Below are 25,047 nucleotides of genomic sequence, written 5' to 3'. Positions count from 1 at the left end.
TTGATGGAAACAGATTTTTTTAAAATTTGAAAGTCTGCATCTAGAAGATTTACAGAAGTAGTACTTGAACCATTCATTTCTCAGAGCAATGAATATAAAACACATTTCCCAGGACAGACTTAAAATTACAATTGTTAAGATAAATGAGCATATATTAATATTTAATGTGTGGAAGTGTAATATAAATACTGAGCTGCTTTGTTGTAGGAAAATAGGAAAACTCAAAAACTTCCTGACATACTTAAGGCATAGTTGTAGTCTCTTATCAGTTTATTTCATTAAATTTCAGGTTACAGCAATTAGGAGAACAATATTATCCCAGACGTTAGGTCTTGAACTGGAACTGACTTCTTTAATTTAACTGATAAGTCTGTAGCATTTTTTCTTTGACTTTTATATTTTAATTCTATCTATTTAGCAGTAAACTTTTTCAGTAGCCTTATAAGGTAGCTGGATGTCTAAATACCACAGTGAAAAAAATCTAAATCTCTGCATCATACCCTGCCTTTGTATGCAGAGCTTGGAATGCTGTGACTTGTAGGCAGATGTTAGCTAGCTGCCCATTCCTATGGACAACAAAGCTGTTGCTTTTTCAGTGATTAACTTTAAACCTCCTATGATAATGTTTCCACAGGCTCAATACATGTAATGCTATAAGTACTCAGAGATTGATTCTAAAATTTATATGGCAAGATTCTCACCCACAGTGGTGATAAATGAGAACTGTTGTTGTCAACACTTTCAATATATGCAAACTTAAAAATATTCTAAAGGAAATAGAAATTGTAGAAACTTTATAAAAGCAATAACGATTTTTTAAAAATTATTTTTGTCCAGGAGTATGAACCTTTAGGCAATTTCTTATTATGTAAACTGGAGCACAATTTTAAATACTAAATACTTGCCCCAATAGGTCAAATCTGCTTATGCTATTGAAAGAGGTGTGAAATGTAAAGGAGAAGTGTTCTGTTTCCCTTTCCCAGATTGTATATGGCCACCTTCCACTAATTTTTATAGAGATTTGATAGATTAGATCAGGTAATGTCTTGGTGATTGGAAAAACTCATCTGAATTCACTAAATGGCGCATATAATGTCTATGTGTTTTTTTATATATAAACTAAAATGCAAGGGCTTGGCAACATCATATTTAATGATGAAAATGTGTATACAGGGTTTATATGTCTGCATCATGTGAAGTCTCCACATGCAAATGTAGTCGGGCAATAGAGAATTTTGTACATGCCAAGATACCAGTGGCAGTACTGCTCTGCTTGATAGATTTGCTGATAGTTTTGATAGCCACTAAATGATGAAAAGCTTGTCAAGGCTTGTTTCTATAACCTGTGGGGAACAGGTTATAGTGACCTCTTTTTTAGCACTCCCTCCTCCCTGCACTAAGCATGAGATCACTAAGAACAAAAGCTTAGGAATAGTATTTAGGACAGAAAAAAGGCAATCCAATTTATACTGGTATACACAGCAAGTGCAGGAGCCTTCATCATTTGTAGTTCAAGATCCCTATTCATGTGTACTTGTGTTGTTAATGCTCTCGTTTTTATGGCCTAGGTATGTGTTTGACTTTAAAGGCTTTGCTCCCATGAGAAACTGTAATAGAGAATCGTGATTGCAAGAAACAGATTTTTGTGATGTCAAGAATCGTCACTGTATAAGCATTTAAAGCTTTGTAACAGGAAGGGTAAAATGAACTTAATACTTTGGAAACAAGAAACACGATAAAGCAAAATGAGGAAAATAATTTGTACTCAAGAAGAGGAAAAAAATAATTTCAAGAACTGTCCATGCTGTATGGAAGAATGGAAGGACCAGATGGAACTTTAAAATTTTTTCTTGCAATACGTCCTATTAAATAATTTTTGAAGCCATAATTGAAGTTTGGGTTAAATAAACTTCCGCTTTAGGTTAAAAAGGTTATGAGATCAAAGCATACAAATATAAAAATTCAGAGAATCACAGAATCAGTATGGTTGGAAGAGACCTCCAAGATCATAAAATTCAACCTTTGACTGAATGCCACCTTGCCCATTGAAACATATCATGAAGTACCTTGTCACTTTTTTGGACACTTGTGGGGATGGTCAGTCCTCCAGTTCCGTGAGGAGCTTGTTGCAATGCTTAACCACAACTTCAATGAAGAAATTTTTCCTTCTAGGTAACCTTAACCTCCCCTGGTGCAATGTGATACTGTTTCCCCTTGCTCTGTTGCTGGTTGCCTGGTGGAGAGGCGCACCCTCATCTGGCTACAGTCTCTTTTCAGGGAGTTGTAAAGAGTGATCATGTCTCCCCTGAGCCTCTTTTCCTCCAAGCTGAACAACCAAGGTACCCTCTGATGCTCCTTGCAGGACTTGAGACAGACCCTTCCCCAGCTCCATTGACCTTCTCTGGATGCACTCTAGCACCTCAATGTCCTTGTTGTGAACACAGGATTTGAGGTGTGGCATTTTGGGGAAAACAGAAACAAGTCAATTAGTGTATTTTTAAAAATGTATGTTTCAAAACCTGTAGAAATATCCTCAAACTTACAATGCTATTTCCCTGTTCCCACTTAAAATCAGAAATAATACCAGCTGAATGTCTAACCAAACTGGTTTAACTCTTCATTACTAGTTAGTGCTTAGGTTTAGTGTTTGGAATGAAATATGTTGTCAACAGCATTCCTTCCTTAATTTAATAGACAGTTGTTTCATTCTCATTCTAACTGAAAAACTTTTGAGGTGGGAGCCTCTATTGGGTGATATGACCATCAAAAAACAGAAAGGAAATCAGAAAAGGGAGATGAGAAAATGTTTGTATGACATTTCAAACTCAACTGTGATGATGGAATCTGAGGACTGGAGAAGCTCCCAAGCCTTCTCCTCCTTCCTGGTCTCAGTGCAAGGTGTTTTTTAGCAGACTGACAGGCTCTTACTTGCCCTGACCCCAGGGAGATGCCCTGGGGCTGCCCACTGCCAGCTGTGATGATGAGACAAACCCTGGTGGTCAGGGCCTGCCCTGCTGACCCAGAGGCTCCATGGGGTCTTGGTCTCACAGTGCCCAAATATTCACAGCAGCCTGATATCCTGAGTCTTCCTCTCAGAGATGCACTCTGAGGAGCTTTCAGACTGAAATAAAGGAGTCCAAAAGACACTGAGAAAGTTATCCAGAGTAATTTTAAAATGTAAAAATCTGATGCATTCTTTTTCTTATTCAACATTTTTAACAGTTCAGTCAGGACTTAGCTGCAGTTCTGCTCAAGTTCTGCATTCTCTTTTCATCCTTTACTTATTGCTTCCTTGGAAAGCTCATCCTTCTAGCAGGCTAAAATTAAACCTCCCCGACTCCCTGTTGTTTGCCATATACTTTTCACTTGAACATCTTCTAAGGGAAGGGGGATTTGGTGGACATTTTTTATTAATATGGACTAAAGATGTGTTGGCACATGCAGCCAATATTGCTTTTTTCACAAAGAAGTCCTTGGCTAAGTTTCATTTAGTTCATAGCAATGTGTAAAATGAACCTGTCTTGCTCCTTGTGTTGCTGAGCCCCAGCAGGGAGGATGGGTGGAAGAGGCAGCTCCTGTTTTGGGTGTCAGGAGGAGGTTTTCCTCTGCAGCAGGAGCTACTGCTCCTGCCTCTCTCTTGTTGTACCTCATCAGTAAGGATGTAAGCCACATCCTTACTGAAGCAATCAATTTGTGAACAGTTTTTACTGTTTCACAATTTTACTTGATGGTGCTGCATACAGGTTTGTTGGTGGGCTTGGCCTTTTTATTACTGGAATTTCTAGACCAATAAAGCTTTAGATGAAGCACAGCTATAGCTTGAGTAAAAGCATTGTCCAGTTCTCTGAATAAAATAAACTAGGCAAAAAGAAAAAAAAAAGTTGTGCATGTAAATTTAGATACACACGTGTTACTGTATTGTTGTATCTACAAAAGAAAGTCCATAGAATAAGAGGCTGTATAAAAATTGTAATGCCAGCTGATTGCTGGATTTCTCTCAGTGCTTCTCTTTGGTTTATCTGTCAAGAAGAGCTTTTGAGTTTGTGCGAGGCTTTGTTGGCATGCAGGAAATTGTATATGTGTGGCTGGACCTTTTGCTTTTCTAAGTCATAATAAGATGTATAGAAAACTTCTGTGAAACTTTTTTATTTTGTATGCCTGTGATGTGTTCTATATTGTGTTAGGTTTACAAAAGGCAAATGCACATAGAAATGGTTATTACTCTATATGATATTGTAGGTGATAAAATTAGTTATGGCCCAACAAATATGCAGGTTGTTATGACTTTCTGTTGAGAATTATAACTCAGAATCATTTTTTTCTAATGTTTGTTTCATTTTAAATTGAAAAGCATTTCTGTGTACATAGCATGTGAGTTTCACGTAACTTGTCTTATGAGTCCTTTTTTAAGGAAAAAAATATTTTGAAGTAAGAGGATGAAGATGAGGAGAAAATGTATGATCTGGGCAAGTTTTCCTTATGGTTTGTGTATTCTGATTACAGGAGAAATGGTACACAAAATTCCAGTCTCAACTGAGTGCTCAATTTTCTTCATCCTGAAGTTGAGTCACTTTAGAAAGTGAATAACAATTTTTAATGTGGGCTAAACCTCAAACAGTTTTGAACTTAGTATGTAAATTTGTCTTCAGTTATAAAAAGTACCTTTGTCAGGGCTGAGAGATAGTTAAGCAAAAAACAAGACACTTTGATACTTTTGCTTTTATATATGCAGGTTTCATATTTCCAGTGTCATTATTTTAATTGTTTGCCTTTATTTTTTTATCCCAAGTCACATCTTTATCATTTTGGAGTCTTAATTTAAAACAGAATTTCTGCAGCATCCAGTATAGAATCCAGCTACTTTTCTCCCCTGTACTTGTAATGGCTTTTCAGTCTTTCACACCATGCCTTGCCCATTTATTCTGCCCCAAACTGACTGGGGCATGAGGTAAGAAATGGCATCTCACCTCATCCATGACAAACTCTGAATCCTGGGCCATTCCCTTTTTCTCCTTCCACCCTCTTGTCTAAATGCAAATTGCAACAGAAGATGGGTTGAACAGTGAGAGCTGAAGTCAGTTCAGGCAGGGGACAGAATTGAAGGTCTTCTGTATTTTGACTGAATGAATACCCAAATCTCTCACCTAGTGGGTAATAAAAATAACATAATTGTAAAAGCAAAGAAATGAGAGATTTTTCATGAAACAAACATTATATTTCAAGCTACATTAAATCTGTACTGTGCCAGCTATAACTTTGCAGATAACATGGCATTTATGCACTGCCATGACAGGCTATATACTATATATACACATATTTGGAAACCATCTCTCTTGAGGAGACCTTGGAATGCAGAGACTTTGACAAAGAAGGAAATTGTCCTTGATCTTAAAAACAGCTAAGAGTTTAAAACCATATTTGTGTTTTAACATGAGTGGTGCTTATGAATTTACTGAAATTGCTTTGAAGTGCTAAGATTCTAAGGCATGCAGAACATCTGTACTTTTAGGAAATAGAGAGAATACGGGTTCTGTTCTGATGTTTGTGTTCACACAAGCATTTTACAGTGATTATTTAGATGACTTGGATCAGACAAACTGTAAATAAATCCATGCCATTTTTTTTACCTCCTATTTATTTCCTATTTTTATAAAAAAACAATCTTAGGAAAAATTTCTAGATACTTTTGTATATATTTTCTGGAATTTTTTTTGCTTATTTTTTGATGAAGAGCATGTACTTAACTATTTTTTAAATGGAGTTGATAACATATTATTGGAGTTTCTATTCCATACAGCTTTCTAGGACAGTTTTTTGTTGGCTTTTGGTTTTTGCTTTTTGAATCTGATTCCTGAAAAAGAGTAGAAAATTATCCTATTCTTCATATCCCTTTAGGACAACTTATTAAAGCTGGAACATGTTTCCAATATCAGTTTGCCTACTCAAGGCTGAGGAAGAAGAATTAATTTTTTCTGAGGGTTGTCAGCACTGTTAAGGGGTGTGCAGGCAGAGGATGGTGTGTTGGCATTCTTCTTAAAATATCGATATTTCATTTTGAACAGTTTGAAAGATCTCTATTCTGGCTTGGATACTGTCACATGAACTGAAAAAAGTGATTGAATGACTGTGAACAAAAGATTGTAAAAAATTATTCTGCCTTGGCTGTAGCACTCAAAATAATTACAGTTCCTGACCTGAACACGGAAATCTTTTCAAAAGTTTTGCTGGACAACGAAAGCAGAATTTACATCTGCAGACCTTTATTTTCTTGACAGAAATTTGAAACATGAGGACAGTGCTTTTTGGATGTTTCTGTTTTAAACTCATGCAAGAAAAAGTTGAATGCTTTTGTTGTTGAGGTAGACCATATATTCTTTCTTGATACTTGACTAAAAAAATGTGAAAAAAATGGAAAGCAAGAATTTAATTTAATTCTAGTAAGTAACATAACATAGGTTTTGCTTTTAATTACAGTTGCATAGGTATAATACCGATTTAAACATGAATAGACTACCTGGCAAAATAGGCAATGAAAGCATAACCATTGCTGAAAGAAAACCTCAAGACACTGTTTTAAAATCACTAGAAAGCACTCCATTTCTATTTTATTTATGCATTTTTTAATTTGGATAATAAAAGATTTTTGAGGAGACCTTGCTGTTTTTCTGTTTGATGTTTGTGTTTAAACTTTCCTCCAAAGTTCAGAAAAATACTTTTTTAGGATGAGGCTCAATCACGTCTGTCATACATTTGCTCATCTCACACTGCTACTTTTGTAGTTACTGCCGTCATTGTCATAAGATGCAATGATTTTTTTATATACAACCCTGTATATTAAAATATATTAAAAAACATATTAAAATAATAGAAACTAAATAAAAATAAATTTTTGTTGTATCAGTTTGTGTCCTTGTCCTGATCAGTAATTGTCTAACCCACCAACTTCTAAATTACAGCTAATAATAAAATTTGTTGCTTAACATTTATTTACTTGTTATTCTTATTTTTTTTACATAAAATTGTGATTTTTTTGTTGCAATTCTAATGTCAGACCAATAAATTATCGATGATTTTATCAAGTAAGTATTTGCATTGACTGCTTATGAAACCTGCTAAATGCTGTTCCCTGTAATTGTCAGGAACATTGAAATATATCCAATTAGTGAAAATAAACTATTTTATTGGGGCCACACATAGTCTCAGATGTTTTTGTTTAAGAAAATTTGGTAAATGAAAAACGTTTGGAAAAGCCATTCCTATTACTGTGTAAACTGTGTATGAGAGTGGGAGAGAAACGCCTCCTCCCAACACCTCTTAAAACTGAATTTTAGTGTTGTATCCTGTTTATAGCTGCTATGAACTGTTACAGAACTGTTACATAACTATTGTTCAAATCCTTGGCTGCTACATTTTCTCCTTTCAGGTCACATAATTTGCTGTTTTAGAGTCACGTTTAAGATGCTGCATTTTTTTTAAGTCAAAGAACTATTACAATGCCATATTTTGTTGACTTAATTAAGATAAACCATTTTAGGTCCTAATGTTTGTAGTATTAAGTGCCTGAATAATTGCTCTAGAGAGTCCTGTTCTTGGTTTGCTCTTTGCTTCTCTACTTTACTTCCAGGTTTTGTTGTAGAAATAAAATTGCAGATGTAACGTTCACCTATTCTCTTATTCACTGCTTTGGTACTCATTACTAGTTCATGGTCCTGTGGCCATTATGCACATTTGACCATTGTACTACTGCATTTTAAAGAAACAAATGAGTTACAGTTATTTTTCTTTTATTGCTGGGATGTTAAATGAGGAAAAAAATGGTTATGTGCATGATGAGTTCTAAGTGAATCTGAATTCAAGGCTTTAGTGTAATGGCAGCTTACTGAAGTAATTGCTTTGTTATTCTGCACATAGTTAAAAATAATTGGAAAAAAATCATATCTACCTGATTCCAAACTGCAGGGATTTACACAGTTCTGTTAGACAGAAGTTACTGAAGCTAATAGTTTTTAGAATACCTGAGAGTTCAGCAAAAATTGAGGTTTTGAGAACATTTGTATTCTGTGATGTGGCCACTGAAGAGTTTTTTTCTGGAACGTTCCCATTTATCTTGATATTGTCCAGCTCCTGTACTCACTGGCAGCTCTGCCAAAGGAGATTTTATACTGCTGGTGGAAATGACCATGTTTTCTGGTTGACTCAAGGACAAGAAAAATTACTTGAAATAGTCCTGAAAAAAACTCCTTCAGAAATATGCTATTTAACAGTTAAGGATTAGATCAAAGAGTGTTTTTTTTCTGAGCATTTTATGTTTACTTGCCGGTTTTTATGGTAGTTGTTAAGAAGGTAAAGTATGTTCTCATTTTCTTTGTGCCCACAGCTCTCATACAGCTACAGAAAATTACTGATGTGCATTGTGAAAAGCTATTAGCAGTTTTGATGGTTGTTTTGTAATTACAGTTCATATTATGTAAATCAGTGTTCTGTATTTTCAATTTCTCTCTGTTTATTTTTTTTATCCAGATTCCACCAAGAAAATTAAGGATGTCTTAGAAGAATTCCATGGCAATGGCGTGTTAGCAAAATATAATCCCGAAGGGGTAATTTCTCTTGTTTCTTAACGATCAGAAATGATGGGGACAGTTTCTAAATTATATAGCATCATTCTTAGCATTTTAAATAGAAGATTATTTATAAATCAGGTGTTTGGGGTAATTGAAAGTGTTTGGGAAGCAAAAAACCGGGATGCCATATCATCTGGAATATCCCTGTAGTCAGTTGGGGTCAGTTATCCTAACTGTGCTCTTTCCCAAATTCTTACATACCTTCAGCTGCCTTGCTGGAGAGCTGTGAGAAAGGGCCTTGACTCTTTGTAAATAACTAAAACATCCCTCTGTTATCAACACTGTTCTCAACACAAGTCCAAAACACAGCTCCATGCAAGCTACTGTGTAGGAATTTAACTCTATCCCAGCCAAAATCAGCGCACAGATCCCCTTCTCTCTCCCTTTCCCCAAATAAAAAACAAACATCCAAAACACCTCCACAACCCTTATGATAAGATTAATAGGATTTCCAAGTGTCTGAAGATGGGAAATATTAAGCATAGTTTCAAAAGTTATAAAAGTAAAGTCCATTAAGATTGCTTTGTAAATTCTGTTTCCCTTGTGTTGTTTCTGTTTGTGGGATTTTCTGATGTTATGAAACAAAGAATTCAGCTGAAAAAAGCTATGTGTGCATATTGTCACTACAGATTCACCACTAGACAAGGTATTCTGATTTGGCTGGAAGAAAAAGGCAGATTGTTTTCTTTTCTTATCCTCAATTAAAATTTGCATTTGCTTAGCACATCCTAATAGTGTGATTCAGAATGTAGCTAAATAAAAAACCTGTTTCAGTAATGTTTCTAATAGTAATATTTCTGACTGTGCTCACATTGTATGAAATTCAGGGTAGAAATATGTGCTAACCATTATGAAAATTACTAGACCTTACATTTCAGGATGTAAAATGCAAAAATTATTGAAAATATATTTTATTTAATACAATTGTTATCAACTAATGAGTTATAGCTTATTAAGTATTGAAAAATCATTTGATGCTTTGAATTGGCTGGGCATAATGCTAGTTGTTTTAGTCAGTTTATGAGGAAAAAAAATTAGTGATTCAGTAAAACAGTGTGAGTTGATCCTGTAAGTGATCATCTTAGATTTCCCGGATTCCACTTAAGTACATTAAAAGAATATAAATGGATGGGAAAGTTCTGATCATCCACAGGCTGTAGGACCACCTTTACCTGCTTTTTGTTAGAATACAGGCAATAGTTTTGGTTTTGTTCTTTTTTTCTTTAGGAAAAATGTGAACTGATAAAATGGTCTTAATCTATGATATGTTTTTTGTTCTAATTCTTCACATATTTTCAGTCATCATACATGCTCAGTTTTGTGAAGCATACCCTGTTAAAGTAAAAAAAAACTGTGCATGCTGTGTGTATTTAAATAATACGTTGCCGTACAGGTAGCGTATTTGCCAATTGTCGATTCTATATAAACATGATTACCTAAAGTGGTGTGATTAGTCTCTTTTAACAAAGTCATTCTTCCCATTGGGGGCCACATGGAAGTTGAGTCATGGCAAGATGGGTGCCCAGGAAAACTGTTCTGACTGAAGCCAGGTGAATTGGCAAAATCTGTACAAAGCTGGAACTAATAAGCACAGTTGGTCTTGAGATGAGTCTGTGACTCTGCATGATGTCTCCCTGTTTTTCATTTCACAGCTCTTCATTTGCAGAATTCAGCCAATGCACTGTAACATTCCAGAGGAGCAAAGTACCCAGGGCAGGGAGCAGGACAGGAGGAGGGTAGGGCAAGAAGGAATTCCAGACAGGCATCCTGTGATGACTTCAATGTCTTCAGCAGGAATCAAGCTGTTCACTGACTCCTGGGTCAGTACTGGACCTAGGCTAACCCTGGAAACTTCTGTACTTTGCTGCTTAGCACTTAGGCTTCAGGGAGCGCAGCATAAAGAAAACAGCTAGCAGCAAAGCTACTTTGGATCTAATAAGATCTGTTAGCCCAAGGTTCATGCCATAGCTGAAGTGAAAGCAAAGTGGCTGAAATTTCCTCTGGCACTGAGTGAATATTCTATTCTGACAAGCAAACTGCCTTTGCACAGGTGTGTCTATATTTTTGGCATGCATTCAACCTGCTGTGTGGAATGATCTGAAAGTTGATTTTTTGTGGTTGGATGAGGACTCTGTGGATTGGTTATAAGTAATTAACTGTTATATGTAAATGAGATGACAAAAATTAACTGATCCAGCTGGCATCAGTCTTAGTGCAGCTATTTGTTTCCAGCATGTCTGCCTTGTTGTTTTGTTTTGTAGAGGATACCATCGTATTTTCTTTTTACCTCTCTCTTTACTAGATAATTATCTTATAAATACTCCAAATGGTTTAAGTCTTGTTCTACCAAAAGATGATGTCAGTTCTTTACCAATAAACATGGGTCCTAGACCTATGGCAAATTCATCAGAGGGATATATTTAATTAAATATATACTTACATATTTACTTACATATTTAAAGGGTTCAGGAATTTTTTTCACTGCATTGGTCCTACAGTGCAGTTTTTTTGTCACAGGCTGATCTAATGGAATGTAAATAGCAAAACAGTTGGTATTCAAAACTTGATACCTGAAATAATCTGGTTTGTTTTACATTATTTAATATCTTTTTGATATATCACTTATTGAGTGAGTGGATTTTAGGATTTATGGAAAGTGGTGTATATAATTATCAAAAGTTTATCTACTATAGGGAGTTTATTTATGGAACTTTTACTCTCTGCTTTCAGTGTAAGGGAAATGCCTAAAATTTCTACTGCTGAACACCTGCTCTTTCATGTTCTTCTCTAAGTCAATATCAAAGATACAATTAAGAACAGATTTTATACATGGTATAAGATACATTGTCTAAGACCAGCCTTTTGGGACGCTGTGATTGATAAATGTTCTTTTCATCATTCAAGATCTGTTTATATTAATTTCATCCATTTCACTTTGAGCAGAGCATTGAGTAGGTTGACAAGAATTAGGAAAGCAGACAGAGCTAAAGACAGTGTCTAAATGGGCAGTGAGTACCCAGCATTGTGTGCTTGTGGACCTAGTGTTGTCATCCTTTTTGAGTGCATCCTGATTTTGAGGAGTCCATTGACTTTCTTGGCCACCTGGGCACACACTGGCCCATTTTCAAGAGGCTGTCAGGCAGCATCCCCAACTGCTTTTCTGCTGGGCAGCTTTCCAGACAGTTTCCCCCCAGCCTGTGGAGCTGCCCAGGCTCACTGTGACCCAAGTGCAGCACTGGCATTTGGCCTTGTTGAACCTCATGTCCCTGGCCTTAGCCCACTGACCCAGCCTGTCCTGATCTCTATGCAGAGCCTTCCTACCCTCAAGTGGGAAATCAAAGCTCCTGCCCAACAGGGCATCATCTTCAGACTGACTAAGGTGCAAGTCTGTATTTGTCCAGATCATTGATAAAGATCTATTACGGGACTTGGTGAGTGCTGGGAAAAACCACTTCTGACTGGATATAACTCCACCTAGCACCACTCCCTAGGCCCAGCCACCTGGCCAGTTTATAATCCAGCCAAGGTGCACCTGTCTAAGCCATGAGCAGACAGTTTCTCTAAGAGAATCCAGTGTTAGAGGACATGCTAAAAACCTTAGAGGTCGTTTCCAGCCTTGATGATAACAATTCTACAGGAGTCCAGGTAGACAATATCCTCATGTACTGAGCAGCTCACCTTGCCATAGAAGGGATTTAGGTGTCAAGGACCCAGGAGTCAAGCGGGATCTGCCTTTATGAAACTCCTGCTGGCCCAGCCTGATCCCCTGGTGCTCCTGTATGTGTCATGTAGTGGCACTGAGGATCATCTCCATGATTTTTCCACTTGGATTTTAGAATATTCAGTTCTGATAACTGAATTCAGTTTCATTTACAGCTCTTCTAGTTAACAGTTTTTAATGCTTTTTTTAAAGTACATGCGGAAGAAATACTAACATTATATTTATTTATCTATCTTGGATGTCTGTCATTGCATGGTTAGAAATAAATTGCTTGCACGGTCTAATAAAGACTAGAGAGCTGACTTACAAGCATTTTCTTGACTTATGAGCTAACACAAGAAAATGGGATAGTCCATCTAATGTCTTAAACCTGCTCATCTAAATCACTAACCTTTCACTAAAAATATTTCTATTATAATTACAGAGCTTGGGTGTTATGACACTGCACTAATGTATGTATGTTTTCTTTCCTTGCATGTGTTACAGAAACAAGATATACTTAATCAAGTAAGTAATGCTAATTTGATTTTTTTCTTTCTTTATGCATAGGTGCAGTATATTTTATTTTGTAGGCTTCCATTGAGATGTACTTATTAATAAATACTGCATGTGGCTATTTTTGCTGATAATAGAGTAGTATTTAAATCTGAAACCAGAATGCATTCCTTCTCTGGTGGCAGAATTTTTCACTGAGTGAATTTCATTTTTGTCATTCACAGTACATAATTTTACTAACATTAATTGAGATTAATATTGAGAAATAAGTTAAGAGCAAGTAATTGTCTTGTTCCATACTTGTCACGGAAATTTCTCTTTACTGTGAGATCTCATAATGGTCTGTATTATTCTGAAATGACAAGAACACATCTCAGGAAAAAATATTAAATACTGATTTCTATAACCATATAATACCATTTATATGTAGCAGGCTTAAAATTGCAGATATAGTAATTTGAATAAGGCTTATGCTGTGCTTTGAGCAATTGTGACTTTACAGCAATTGCAAGGGAAATGGTTAAAATGCTGATCATCAACACAAGAAACTGCACCTGAGGAACTTCAGTAGCCTCAAACAAGGCATAAAGGTAGAAAGGAAAAAAGAAGGAAAGGAAGAAGGACTAATCAAATGAAGTATTTTTTTTTTAAGTGACCTAGTTATCCTTTCTTGGTAACACAGAGGTGTTAAAAAACTCCAGCTCTGCTGTTCTTGGAAGAGGCAGCCAGAACATGAGAGCAATGAGAAAGTCAAGAGAGAGAAAGGGGAAGTTTTGTAGGAACCCCTAACTTTCAGGGGTCAGAGGCCAGTTGAACTTTTGGAGATGTGCTAAGAGCAGAACTCCCCATTGGCAACAGGGCTTTCTTCAGATGACTGACATTATTTCTTTATTTTTTTTTAATAAGCTAAGAGAGTGACTTCAGAGGGTCCTGAAAGAGAGTGTTTCAGCGTTAAAGCAGTTTGTCTGTGACCAATGTTGAGTGTAATCTCATCAGTATTTAGCTAATTACTTTGTCAAATGAGTAGGTGAATAATAATAGAGTCAACAAACTAAATGAAATTTGGGAATTATTATCACACTGGAAAAGCTTGATGAAGTAATGGGTTAAGTAAATGGAATGAGATGCACGTGTGCAGGGTAGAGTGTGGTGTACCCTGGTCCAGCTGGCATTATCAGTATGTAGTTGGTCACAAGATGAATGCAGGCTATCATTGTGGTTTAGTCATGAAGAGGAGAAGGATGTTACTGGGATGTTGTAATAGTGTTCCTGTGGCCATGGCAGTCTGGAAAGAAGACAAAACTTGCAAGATGAGGTAGTGTCTTAGGCTCATTGACATTAGTGGAAAAGTAGTTAAAATTTCAAGCACACGGTAATATGGTTTGGAAGGATATTTTGTGTTCTTTGCCTCAGCTATGTTCTTTGATGTGACAGATTAATATTAAATTCCTGTAAAGATCTTGCCAGATTATAATATATTAAGTACAGTATTTCCACTACAAATAGGAAGGTTTAATTTTCTATAAAAAAGGTACTGCAGAAGTTACATCTTTCTGCTTTTGTCCAAATGATGGGATGAAGTGAACTCAAATTGGAACTAATTTACAGAAGGTTAGTAGGATGTGCAGATTTATAGCATATATAATGTAGGAGAAGCCTGTCCCTCACATGTAAGAAGCTGAAGTTGTATCTTTTTAGCTACAGAAGAAAAGAATGTAACATCTTGTGTGTATCACCAGCAGAAACCTCTAGGTTTGAGACACTGGGAACTCTGTTTTTCTGGCTCCATGGGCAAAATTTCTAGGGAAAGCTTTCTGGATACCTAGAGAGTTGGGAAGCCTGCCAGGCAGAGATGCTGGCAGTCTGGCTGGGAGCCTGCTTTTTGTGGAGCGTGTTGAGGGCACTGAGGTGTGAAATATTTCAGATAGTCAATTTCTGCTGCAAAACCATTCAGTTTTGAACATTTTAAATTATCTTTACTGGTCTCTCTCTATCTCCTTTAGTCAGTCTGTGCTACCAGTGCTAATCTCCTTCTTTGGCATTCTTTCCTTTTGATACACTTCTCTGCTTTAGGAACTTAGTTTTATCCTTTTTTTCCTTTATATTCTTGTGTTGTACAGTAGCTTTTGTTTAAACTTAATGAGCCTATTATCACTTTCATTTACATATCACATGTTAAAAAAGACAAACAGCTTTAGACAGCCTATTTAATTATGATGGGGAGGTGTTATTTGTTTTCATTATGAAGAACAATATGTTATGTTCTGTTTTTTTTTCATTGTGATGACTTCAGCCATGCTTGATTGACCTGCTTGGTGGCATCTAGATAATGTTTATGAAACTGCATAGGAAAACAAAATGTGGCAAAAATACTTTCACTAAAAATAATTTAGTGCAGGAATTCATCGACAAATGGAAATGTCTTGAAGTCTTCTTGTGCAGTAGATAAACTGATAGATACAAATATATACATTCTAATTGAGCACGTGCCACTCCTCATATTCTTTTAATTCTTTCTAAGCTATACTTTTAAATACTGGTGAGGAGAAAGTCAAACTTAGGTCGATTAGTATAGCTCCACTTTTACTAAAGTCTGTACATTTACTTAGTTTAAAGTGGATGTAACTTGTTGACAAATGGAGCAGGATATTTTAAACCTTTTTCTGTTGGTGTATGTTATTATTATCAGTGAAGGTGCCAGTTTGGCTCAGAAAGTGTTAAATCTCAGCAAAGAGAGATTTCATGTTCATTCATGGAGGGAAAGTTTATTAATTTGTATCTTTAAAACTTTAAAGAGGGAGGAATGAGCAATAACAGGTAACATGACATTGTCACATATTAGTTTTCTTACTAAAAGTGTTGTAGCAAGTATTTTTTAAAAATGCAGCTGAAATAACCTCCACAAAAATTTACAATGTGCAGACAGGGTCATTACAGGTAAAATATGCGAGAATACCACTGCCATTGAACATGCATAGAAAAATTATTTTTCTTAATTCTAAGCACCTTATGAAAATTCCAATTCAGACATGTTTGTCCATGAGTAGGTTTTTACACAATCTGCACATGCAGATAAATTGTTTGTTTCAACCAGAACTTTTTGTTACAACTGATGGTTTTCAGCGATTCCTTAACTTTACTATTTTATTTGGCCTTTGTCTGAACTATGCTACCTACCCCATTTTTCCTGACCAATTCTTCTAGGATAGGATGCAAACATTCTGCTTGTAACTTTGTTTGATATGTAAAAATTTCAGGTAGATTTTGAATTATAATCTTCTACAAGAGCCTTCTAAAAGTATGTGATGCATCACTCTTCTTGAAAAAACAAAATCTCACCTTTGTATAGTAAATGTAGCATATTAAGTAAGAGTTAGGTATTAAATACAAGTACTTATGTATGTAGTACTTAAGGTTATACAAACTAATGCAAATATAGAACTGTGTATTAAGGAAAAGCTGCTGATAAAAAAGTGCTTGGTTTTTCTTTTACCTGCATGTAAGACTGAGATGAGACTGCAGTAGCTGGTGAATGCATTTCAGACTTATTTTGGTAATTAGTATCAATTTATTTTAATAACATGAGACTGTTATGCTTAAAAATCTAATTATTGCATAAAAATGGAGTTTTCCCATTTCCATTTTAGATGTTTTGTTAAGCTTACTTCTTTGAAGAGCTGGCGGAAAATTTTGGCAGTAATTTATGTCTGTGTATTGGTAATATCCAAATATTATTTGTCCATATGGAGTATTTGGTAGGAGCAGGCTGTGAGAGCATGTGGATTTTAAAATTTTTTTTAAACATTCATACATGTACATATTAATTTGAATGCTGATATAGCTAAGAAATAGTTTTATTTAGTTAACAGAATTTTCAAAATTAATTATGTAAAAACTGTATTAAATTGAATGCTCAGATCAGAAAATGATAAGGACTTTGAATTTAAACTGAATTTAACCCTGATGCCCAAAGCAAGTCTTCATGAGAAATTGGAAATTTAATTTGAATGAATATATAAAATACATTTTCAACACCATGAACTTAGTCATTCTCATGTGACTCATGGGTTTTAGCTTGTTAATCCTGTGTATATAGTCTCTCCACTTTTTTTTCACATCTTTTGGCAATGTCAGGTTTTGACATGTGATAATCAATGAATTTTCAAGACTGACTTTTGTGGGAATGCTTTGGCACTGGTATTCACAGCTAATCACATCATTGTCACTAATGCACTCACATCAGTGCTTGCCAGTGTTGTCATAGCACAATGTGTGAATCAAGGCCCTGTAACATCTCCTCTTAGTCAGCAGTTCATTTTTCACATATTGGGTCAATATAAGAAGTTTACAAAGAAATAATCAGTTAAAGGAACTTATGCAATCCCAAAAAATAATCCAGAGCAATTACTGTCAGTAGATGAAAGCTGATTACATTTTTGGCACCATTTGGAGATCTGACAACAGAGTTTTAAAAGTAATCAATTGAAAACTACATTTCAACATTATTCTCTTTCTGTTACGTGTGAAATGTTCTTTTTAATAAATGAAAACCGTATGTCATGGAAATCTCTTGAAATCAATGATTTCTCTTTTTTTCTTCTCTCTCTTATATTCTGTTTTTCCAGGATGCTGAAAATAGTGGCTTATGCTGAAATATTTTGTACAAATCTAAAAGAATAAAAGACCTAAAGGAATGTGGTATTTTAAAAGAATTTATGGGTGGAGATTAATTTCAAACACTACATCATGTCTTGTTGCCATTTATGTGGCCAGTGTGGTGGGGAGGAATAAAAGTAGTATTTTTCTACCCCTCCCTGCCCTGCTCCATCCACAATGGCGACTCTTTTGTCAAGAGACTATTAATTTTTTGGTGTCTTGTGAGGAGAAAGAAAGAAAGTAGTGATACAGCTTCTCTCCCTTCTTTCAACATATCATCCAGAAGAACTGGTTGTTGTACTTATGCTAGTTAGGAAAATATAGGAAGCAGCTAGACCTCCTCTATTGCAGTGTTTACGATAGATCTTGAATCAAAAGCTTCCATTATCTTAATAAATTATTGGTTCACTTCAAATGTATTAGTATGGTAGGAGTTAAAATACTACATAGCAAAGATAAAAAACTTCTATGTAAAAAGATGCAAAATTTTCCTTGTATATATCTTGTTTTTCACTGAGGAACCATGTTTTCTGTATTCGCCATATTGGCATTTACTGACTTTTGATGTCTATACCGTGTAGTGCTCTGTGTGTTGGCACAGAACATACATATAAATGCATAAATCTTCAATATGAATACTTGGATCTTTCTTAATCTTACATATATCTGTGTTAACCATCAGTAAAGCGGAAAAGCAAGTTACAAAATTGAGCAGCTTAACTGCTCTAGGAGAAAGGACAAAATCAAATACAAACAGTGTTTGTAGATGGAGTTCAGCTTCTTCTGAGTTGCTCAGGGTGTTAGGAGCCATTCTGCTGCTTGGGACACAATCAGGCATTTTAAGGCATCTCCATAATATGTTGTAGCCATAATCAGGAGTTAAAGAGCTGTGGCTTTAGCTGAGTGTTGGTCTATATATGTGATACAAAGCTAGAAGAAACCTGATTTTTTTTGCTCTTTTGCCAAGCAAAATCGTAACTGCTATTTGGAAACCAGGCCTTCAATTCCTGTTCTTCCTGAGACTGAGACTCACCCTCTGGGAAGTAGCACTAAATTAGTGTAATGTACTTATCAGTGAGTGCTTAAGAAGAAACAGAACTCTTATCACAGTAATTAGAGGTGTTTTAAAGCATATTAAGCATAGACTGATGCACATTTGTTTTTCCTTGGAGTCCCTCATATTCTGCCTATCTGGGATTCAAAAGAAATTGAAGTGTGGGAAGCAAGAGCTTTGCTTTATGCCATTGGTGCGGAGTAGACAGGGAAGTAAGATACATGTGTTTAGTGATGTTAGTAAGGTAAAAAGCATCTTATCACAAATCTATGAGATGTATTGGATACATTGCAAAGAAATCCACAAATGGTCATGATATTATGGAAAATAGTGGTTGCTTTGATGTCAGGTTTGTAGTCTTTTGTGCAGTAATTGAAGTATTAGAAGCATTCCAGACTACTTTTTAAGCTATGAATAAAATGAGATTTTTAATGCGCCTAAAAACCCCACACTATTTTTAATGGTTTTGTTTCTTCATATTTGTGAATTCTTTTGTCAGAGTAATCAGTGTCATCCTGGAAACTCTCTTGAAATATGTAGTTTATCCTGAAAACTGTATTTAATCAGTTGCCAGGTCTTTAGTTTCTTTGTGACTTCCACTTCTTTAAAATTAAGATTTTTTAGTAATCTTTTTTTGTAGTTCAGTGATTACCATTTGTTCAAATTTGTCTTTTTATGTGTGCTTGATGTTCTTTCATGTGATTTTGTGTGGTATCTTAAAAAGGATAAACTAGTGTTCAGCTTTAGGGGAAAACAGTATCAGCTAATAGTTTGGGCAGGAAGATCATCTAGTTTCAAGACCTCTGCCATGGGCATGGACACCTTCTACTGGACCAGGTTGCTCAGAGCCCTTGAAAACTGCCAGGGATGGGGCATCCACAGCTTCTGTGGGCAACCTGTTTCATTTCACCATCCTCACTAGGAATAACTTCCTAATACCTATCCTAAACCTACCCTTGTTCAGTTTAAAGCCCTTGCACCTTGTCCTGTCCCTACCTGCCCTAGTAAAAAGTCCCTCAATAACTTTCTTATCAGCCCCCTTTAGGGAGGTTGAAAGGGGCTCTAAGGTCTCCCCAGAGCCTTCTGTTCTCCTTAACAACCCCAACTCTCAGCCTGTCTTCATAGGAGAGTTTTTCTGAGATACAGAAGGACAACAAAAGGCCAGGCCCAAAGAATTTTCTACATAATTGATTTTTTAAATGTATTTTTATAGAAAAACGGGTAAATATATCAGAATGTTTGGTGAGCTGTTAAAGAGTTTGCCAGGAGCTTTTATCTGCTGGGGTAGAAGGAACTACGGAGTTCTGAGGATGTACTTTTAGATCTTACCTCAGTTCTTCTACTGAATGCAGATTATTCTTTATAACTCAAAAACCTCCTTTTGTCTTCTCCATCATCATTTTCCTTAAGAGTGTCAGGCAGCTGCTCCAAGTAGGTTGCCTACAGATATGGTTGAAATTTCTGATTCCAAATCTGGGGTCTGCAACTCATTTCCAGCCTTTTCCCTACCTCATACACAGTTACCCAGTGATGCCTCCATGACAGCCAAGCTGCAATGGAGGTAGGGTTGTAAACAAGTTTGGGAGAAAGACTGATAATTTCCACCTCTGCTTGCTTGGCCCAGATGTCACCTCCTTAGATACTCACCTCCTTAGATATACAAATGGCATTGTCTCTCTCTTTCCAGACTTCTGTTTTAAGAAAAATAGGTGCTATATGGTATTACCTTTTACAGTTGCCACTTTTTACCCATATAGCTAGTGTTGCTTTAACTTCATTTATTCCTATTTTAAAAAATGTATAAGGCATGACAGAATTCAGCGATAAACTTTCATTGTATTATACTATTCTAAGAATAGTATTATGAGGGTAATTCTTCTAATAATTTCTAATTCTTCTAATAATTTCTGTTTTGTCCTGATCTCAAAGGGCTATTTGAATGAAGGAATTTTCTCCAAAGTAATTTGAGTTGGCAGAGCAAATCCTGATTATTCATATCTTCCTTCTACAGTGAAGGCTGCCATAAGCCTTAATCTTCAGAAAAATTTCCACCAAAACACACTGGTTTGGTATGGGTTCTTTACCAAGAAAAATTCAATTGAAACTCCAGATCTGGGCAAATCTCTCTCTGTTTGCTTAGTCAGACATCAAGGCAGGAATGTTCTCACAATCTGTGGAAATAAAGACAGATTAATTAGCTTTGTTTCACTGTCATGAAAACTGCTTCTTCTGTTTTTAATTATAAGAAAGTAACAGTGAGTTTTTTGCACTGATGGATTTTTTTGTGGGTAATCTTTTCATGGAATTAACATTTAAACCCCACAACTGTTAGATGTTTTGGACTAATGCATGCATCCAAAAATTTAATTGTAAAATGCATGCAGGATGTGAGATTACATGTTACAGTCCCAGAGGCACTGAGGTGCCTCACTGAACAATCTATAATTGCTGTTTGCTGCTTCATTTAGCATTAGTATGTGATGATGTGTATGGATGAATATTTATTTATGTATATGCAATACATATATTTGTTCTGTTTCTTCTAGCATAGGTGTAGATCTTGAATGGATTATTTCCTGTCTGAGTAGAGATAGCATCCAACTCTGGTATGGCAATTTAAAAAAGAAAATAAATAAAATCTTGTATCATCTATTTTCTATAAAATCTAAGTAAACATCTTAAAATTTTCCATGTGTCCAGAAGTACTGCCTTAACAGCTGAAACATTTTGGCTTCTCTTTTGATACATCTCTGTGAGTACATGTTGGGATCACCTCATTCATAGGAGTTTATCAGTAATTTGTTCTTTCACATTTTTACAAATAAAAATTTAATTTAATAATTTAGTAGATGTACAGAAGCCTTATTTTTGCCTTCAGTGTTTCTTCAGCTCTTTCCTGATATTTGGATGCTCTTTTGAGACACAGGTTTGAGTTTCCTCAGGCAAATGGGAAATCGGCCAAGCTGATTCCCACTGGCAAGTTGTCCTTATCAGGAGATTATTTTTTTTCCCTACAAGAGGAAAAAAATGTGTCAGTTTTTCTCTGCTTTCAGAAGGAAATGATGGTCTCAGTTGAACTTGGGGCATAGCACATACTTTGTTTTTTTGAGGATTATTTTATTTTTCTGTGAACAGATCTAGTGAGAACCTTCTTTCCTGTGGCCAGTCAGTGACTTAGACCTCATTATAAACCTTGGGTCCATTTCTTCTTTATATAATTGGAAGGAGCTTAAAAAAAACAAACAAACAAACAAAATGCAATACTTATGGATTAAATGCTTTTTGGAAGTTTAGGGCTAGGATTATTTTGAAATTTTGTGGCTGGTTAATGAAATGTTACTGATTTTCACCAGCAATTTATGGTGTAGGAAAAGATGCACATTTTTAATTTCTCTATGCCTTAGGTCATAGTGAGTCCGGTTCCATGTTTGCATTCAGAAAAGAAGAAAATTGTTTAATGGTTTACACATTTTATTTGCTAAAAATAATGATGAAACTTAAATTTATGCAGTGTTGCTCATGTCTTACGTTCCTTTTCCTTTTCTTTTCTCCAAGATGAATATATAATTTTTAGGGTTTTTTCCTTATATTCAGATGTTTGAAAATATTGATAAAATCTATGAGTAGGAACTAACTACTTCTAAAAATATAATAAAATAAATTTTATATGAATTTTTTTTCTTAAATTAGCTAAAAATATGGTGGTTTTTAATGTGCACTTCTCTGGAGTTATACCAAAATTTTTCATTACCAAATGAAATTTTATTACCCAGTAATACAGAAGTCTTATTTTGTGAAGTTTCTTTTTGTAAAAGAAAAGGACCTCCAATAAACTTGGAGAATAAATTTGATATATAAAAATAGAAATTCGGTTTTAAATGATTAGTATAAACCCCTTTATTTTTCTGTGACCTACAGGCAAGGATTTTATTAGAGTCAAAGCTAAAAGTGCACAGATTTTATTCTTTTGGACTCCCTCAGAAGATTTAGGCCAAATTATTTGAAAGTTCTTTCATGTTTTTCTGATTCAACTGTGTCCTATTTTATCTCTGTTATGTGGAAAATTTTCCTGAAATCCCTAAACTTGTGATCATAATCTTCCTACGCCCTGATAGTCTCTTGTGCAGTGGAATTAATTAATTAATTAATGTTGCCATGCTAATTGTTGTCAGTTTGGTACATCCTCTCATCCCCTCACTTTTGAAACATCACGGAAAATGCTAAATCCCTTTTTCTCAAATTAATTTAAATTCAGATGGAGCTTCTGGAATGCAAGCAACTGTTGAAAATTAAGCAATTAGCCTGCATGCTTAAGAAAACCACATCCACCATTATGGTTTATATATTATTCTGATGTTATTGATCTGAAGTGTTTAATTAATTTTTGTGAATTCATTAGCATAAATAATTTTCAAACCATACCAAAATTCTCTGAACTTTTCATCTGAGAAATTCTGATAATGACAGTGAAATTTAAAAGTAAGATCAAGCATGGCACATGTTAAGGTGGAATAAGATTATTGTACTCTGCTTTCCTTTTTTTTTTGTCTTTTTGCTTACCAAAACATTGTGCAATACACTTGAAAAGTGGCTGGGGTTGGGGGGAAGTGCTGGTAATTAAAGGAAGGGCTGCAGCATTTCCCTGTTTTAGAAGGGTAAAGTTCCATGAGGAAACAGAAAAATAGTCAACAATTGCAGAATAGAGAAATGGCTATAATTTTTCAGAATAGAGAAATGGCTTGATGGATGATCCAAACTACTTTTGGGTGTACTGTACACTAGCTTAGTTCTCTTATTTGCTTTATATACATTTGCAAAAACAAATATCCAGAAATTACTGTACCATTTTAGAGCTCATTTATAACATGATAATCTACACCAATTATGTTAGGTCTTCTAGAATGTTTTTCAGCTATGCAGTATAATATATATAATTATATTTATAATTATAATCCCAGATTTTGAGGTTTTAGGCAAGAACCTAATCATAGGGCCCTACACAGAGATCTCCCTTAGGCAGGATTGGTTTTATACATTCTTTACATACAGCATGTGATTTTACACCTGCATTTTTGGCTGTTCTAAACATTTCTGATGTGTATTCAAGTAATTTGCCAGCTCCTGACTAACTTCCATTATAATTTGAAAGCTTTTGGTTATACAGCATCCGAACTCTGGTAATATGAATATTGCTGCTCTCCTGGGGGAATACAGGTCGCAGAGCATGTTAGAACAGAGGATAAAGCACTGTCAGCTGAAGAAACCTGGCTGTAAAACAACCTTTAGAACAACCACACTCTGTCTTTGGTCCTTTGCAGAGCCACCCTGGTTGCTGGAACTCAGGATGCCAAATGTAATAAATGGACATGGTAGCCGAGTCATGTGTTACATTAGTATTTCTTGTATTTTCTAGCAGTTTGGAACATGTGTTGGAGGATATTGGCTTCAATGATAGTCAGAACATTTTTACAAAATATTGACAAGTTTGAACATCTTTGAGAAAGGGTCTTCAGGAAGAAGGAAGTAAATAATTGCAAACTTGCTTATTTTTCAAGTTCTCTACACTGCTATAATTCTGAACCCATTAAGTAAAAAAAAAAAAACCAAACAACAAAACCCACAGCATTAGGGATTTAGTTACTGCTGGCAGCTTGGAGAACCAATGCTACTCACGCAGTAGTTAAAAAATCTAAGGTGGCTCTAAACTCGGGGAATTTTTTTTTTTGCAATATACATAAAATCCACAGACAAGATAAATAAAGAAAAGGTTAATGTAGTGTAAAGATATTTACATGGACATCCATAAACCTTAATTTCAATGGGATTATAATTTTGGTTTACTTTCCATTTTCACTTAGCTGTTTTTTTGTGTATATGATTCTGTGAGATAGCTAAGACACATTTCATTAATGCACAATTTAACAAAGCAATTTCACATTGTTAAAGTCAGTTGATTTAGTGATTAATGTATTTGTTATGCTTGCAGATAAAAAATACATTCATATAGTGTATATTAGTGTAACTAATTACTGATTTACTTGGATGCTGATACAAATCCCTTTGTTATTGTGATTCATGGTTTATAAACAGTTTATAAACAGAATTAAATGTCAGTGGCTTTATTAGAGAGAAAAACTATAAAGTTTGTAGCATGAATGCAACAGTGTATGATTTGCCAAGGTAAGAGTGTGGCTGAAGCTGTCTGATGAGATAAAGATAATGAGTCCATGTCCAAGGTGATTATTTCTGTTTTACACCCATCTTGAGCATTGTGAAAATTTGTTTCGGTCTCTGCTATATTTATCTTCAGGAGGTGAGAGTTTTATTGGTTCCACTGCTTTTTTCTCAAATGAGGTGTTCTCTATTAGAAGCTCAGCAGAGATACCCTCTCGCCAATCTTGAATTCCTTGTAATTATGACTTGCACAAGAGGAGTCAGATTTTGCAATTTGTGGTGTTGATCCCTCATAAGGATGATGATGCACATTAAAACATTACCCT

At 35.3% G+C, this 25,047-nt stretch overlaps 1 protein-coding gene across 8 annotated transcripts in view; it reads left to right on the top strand.

Moving 5' to 3' along the window:
• The window catches only part of DGKB (diacylglycerol kinase beta), a 377,398-nt gene that overhangs the window by 99,011 nt on the left and 253,340 nt on the right, over positions 1-25,047 (top strand). For 6 of the 8 annotated variants that reach the window (XM_058024167.1, XM_058024175.1, XM_058024191.1 and 3 more), the window contains exons 3-4: positions 8,521-8,597; positions 12,829-12,849. In XM_058024167.1, coding sequence (XP_057880150.1) covers positions 8,521-8,597; positions 12,829-12,849 — 98 coding nt within the window. The remainder of the gene's footprint in view (positions 1-8,520; positions 8,598-12,828; positions 12,850-25,047) is intronic. The other 2 variants (XM_058024219.1, XM_058024201.1) reach the window with 1 other exon arrangement.

The sequence above is a fragment of the Melospiza georgiana genome, chromosome 1 (assembly GCF_028018845.1).
Source record: "Melospiza georgiana isolate bMelGeo1 chromosome 1, bMelGeo1.pri, whole genome shotgun sequence".
In the NCBI taxonomy this organism is placed as follows: domain Eukaryota; kingdom Metazoa; phylum Chordata; class Aves; order Passeriformes; family Passerellidae; genus Melospiza; species Melospiza georgiana.
The sequence above is the reverse complement of the archived record's forward strand: the minus strand, read 5'-3'. Positions and strand labels throughout refer to the sequence as shown.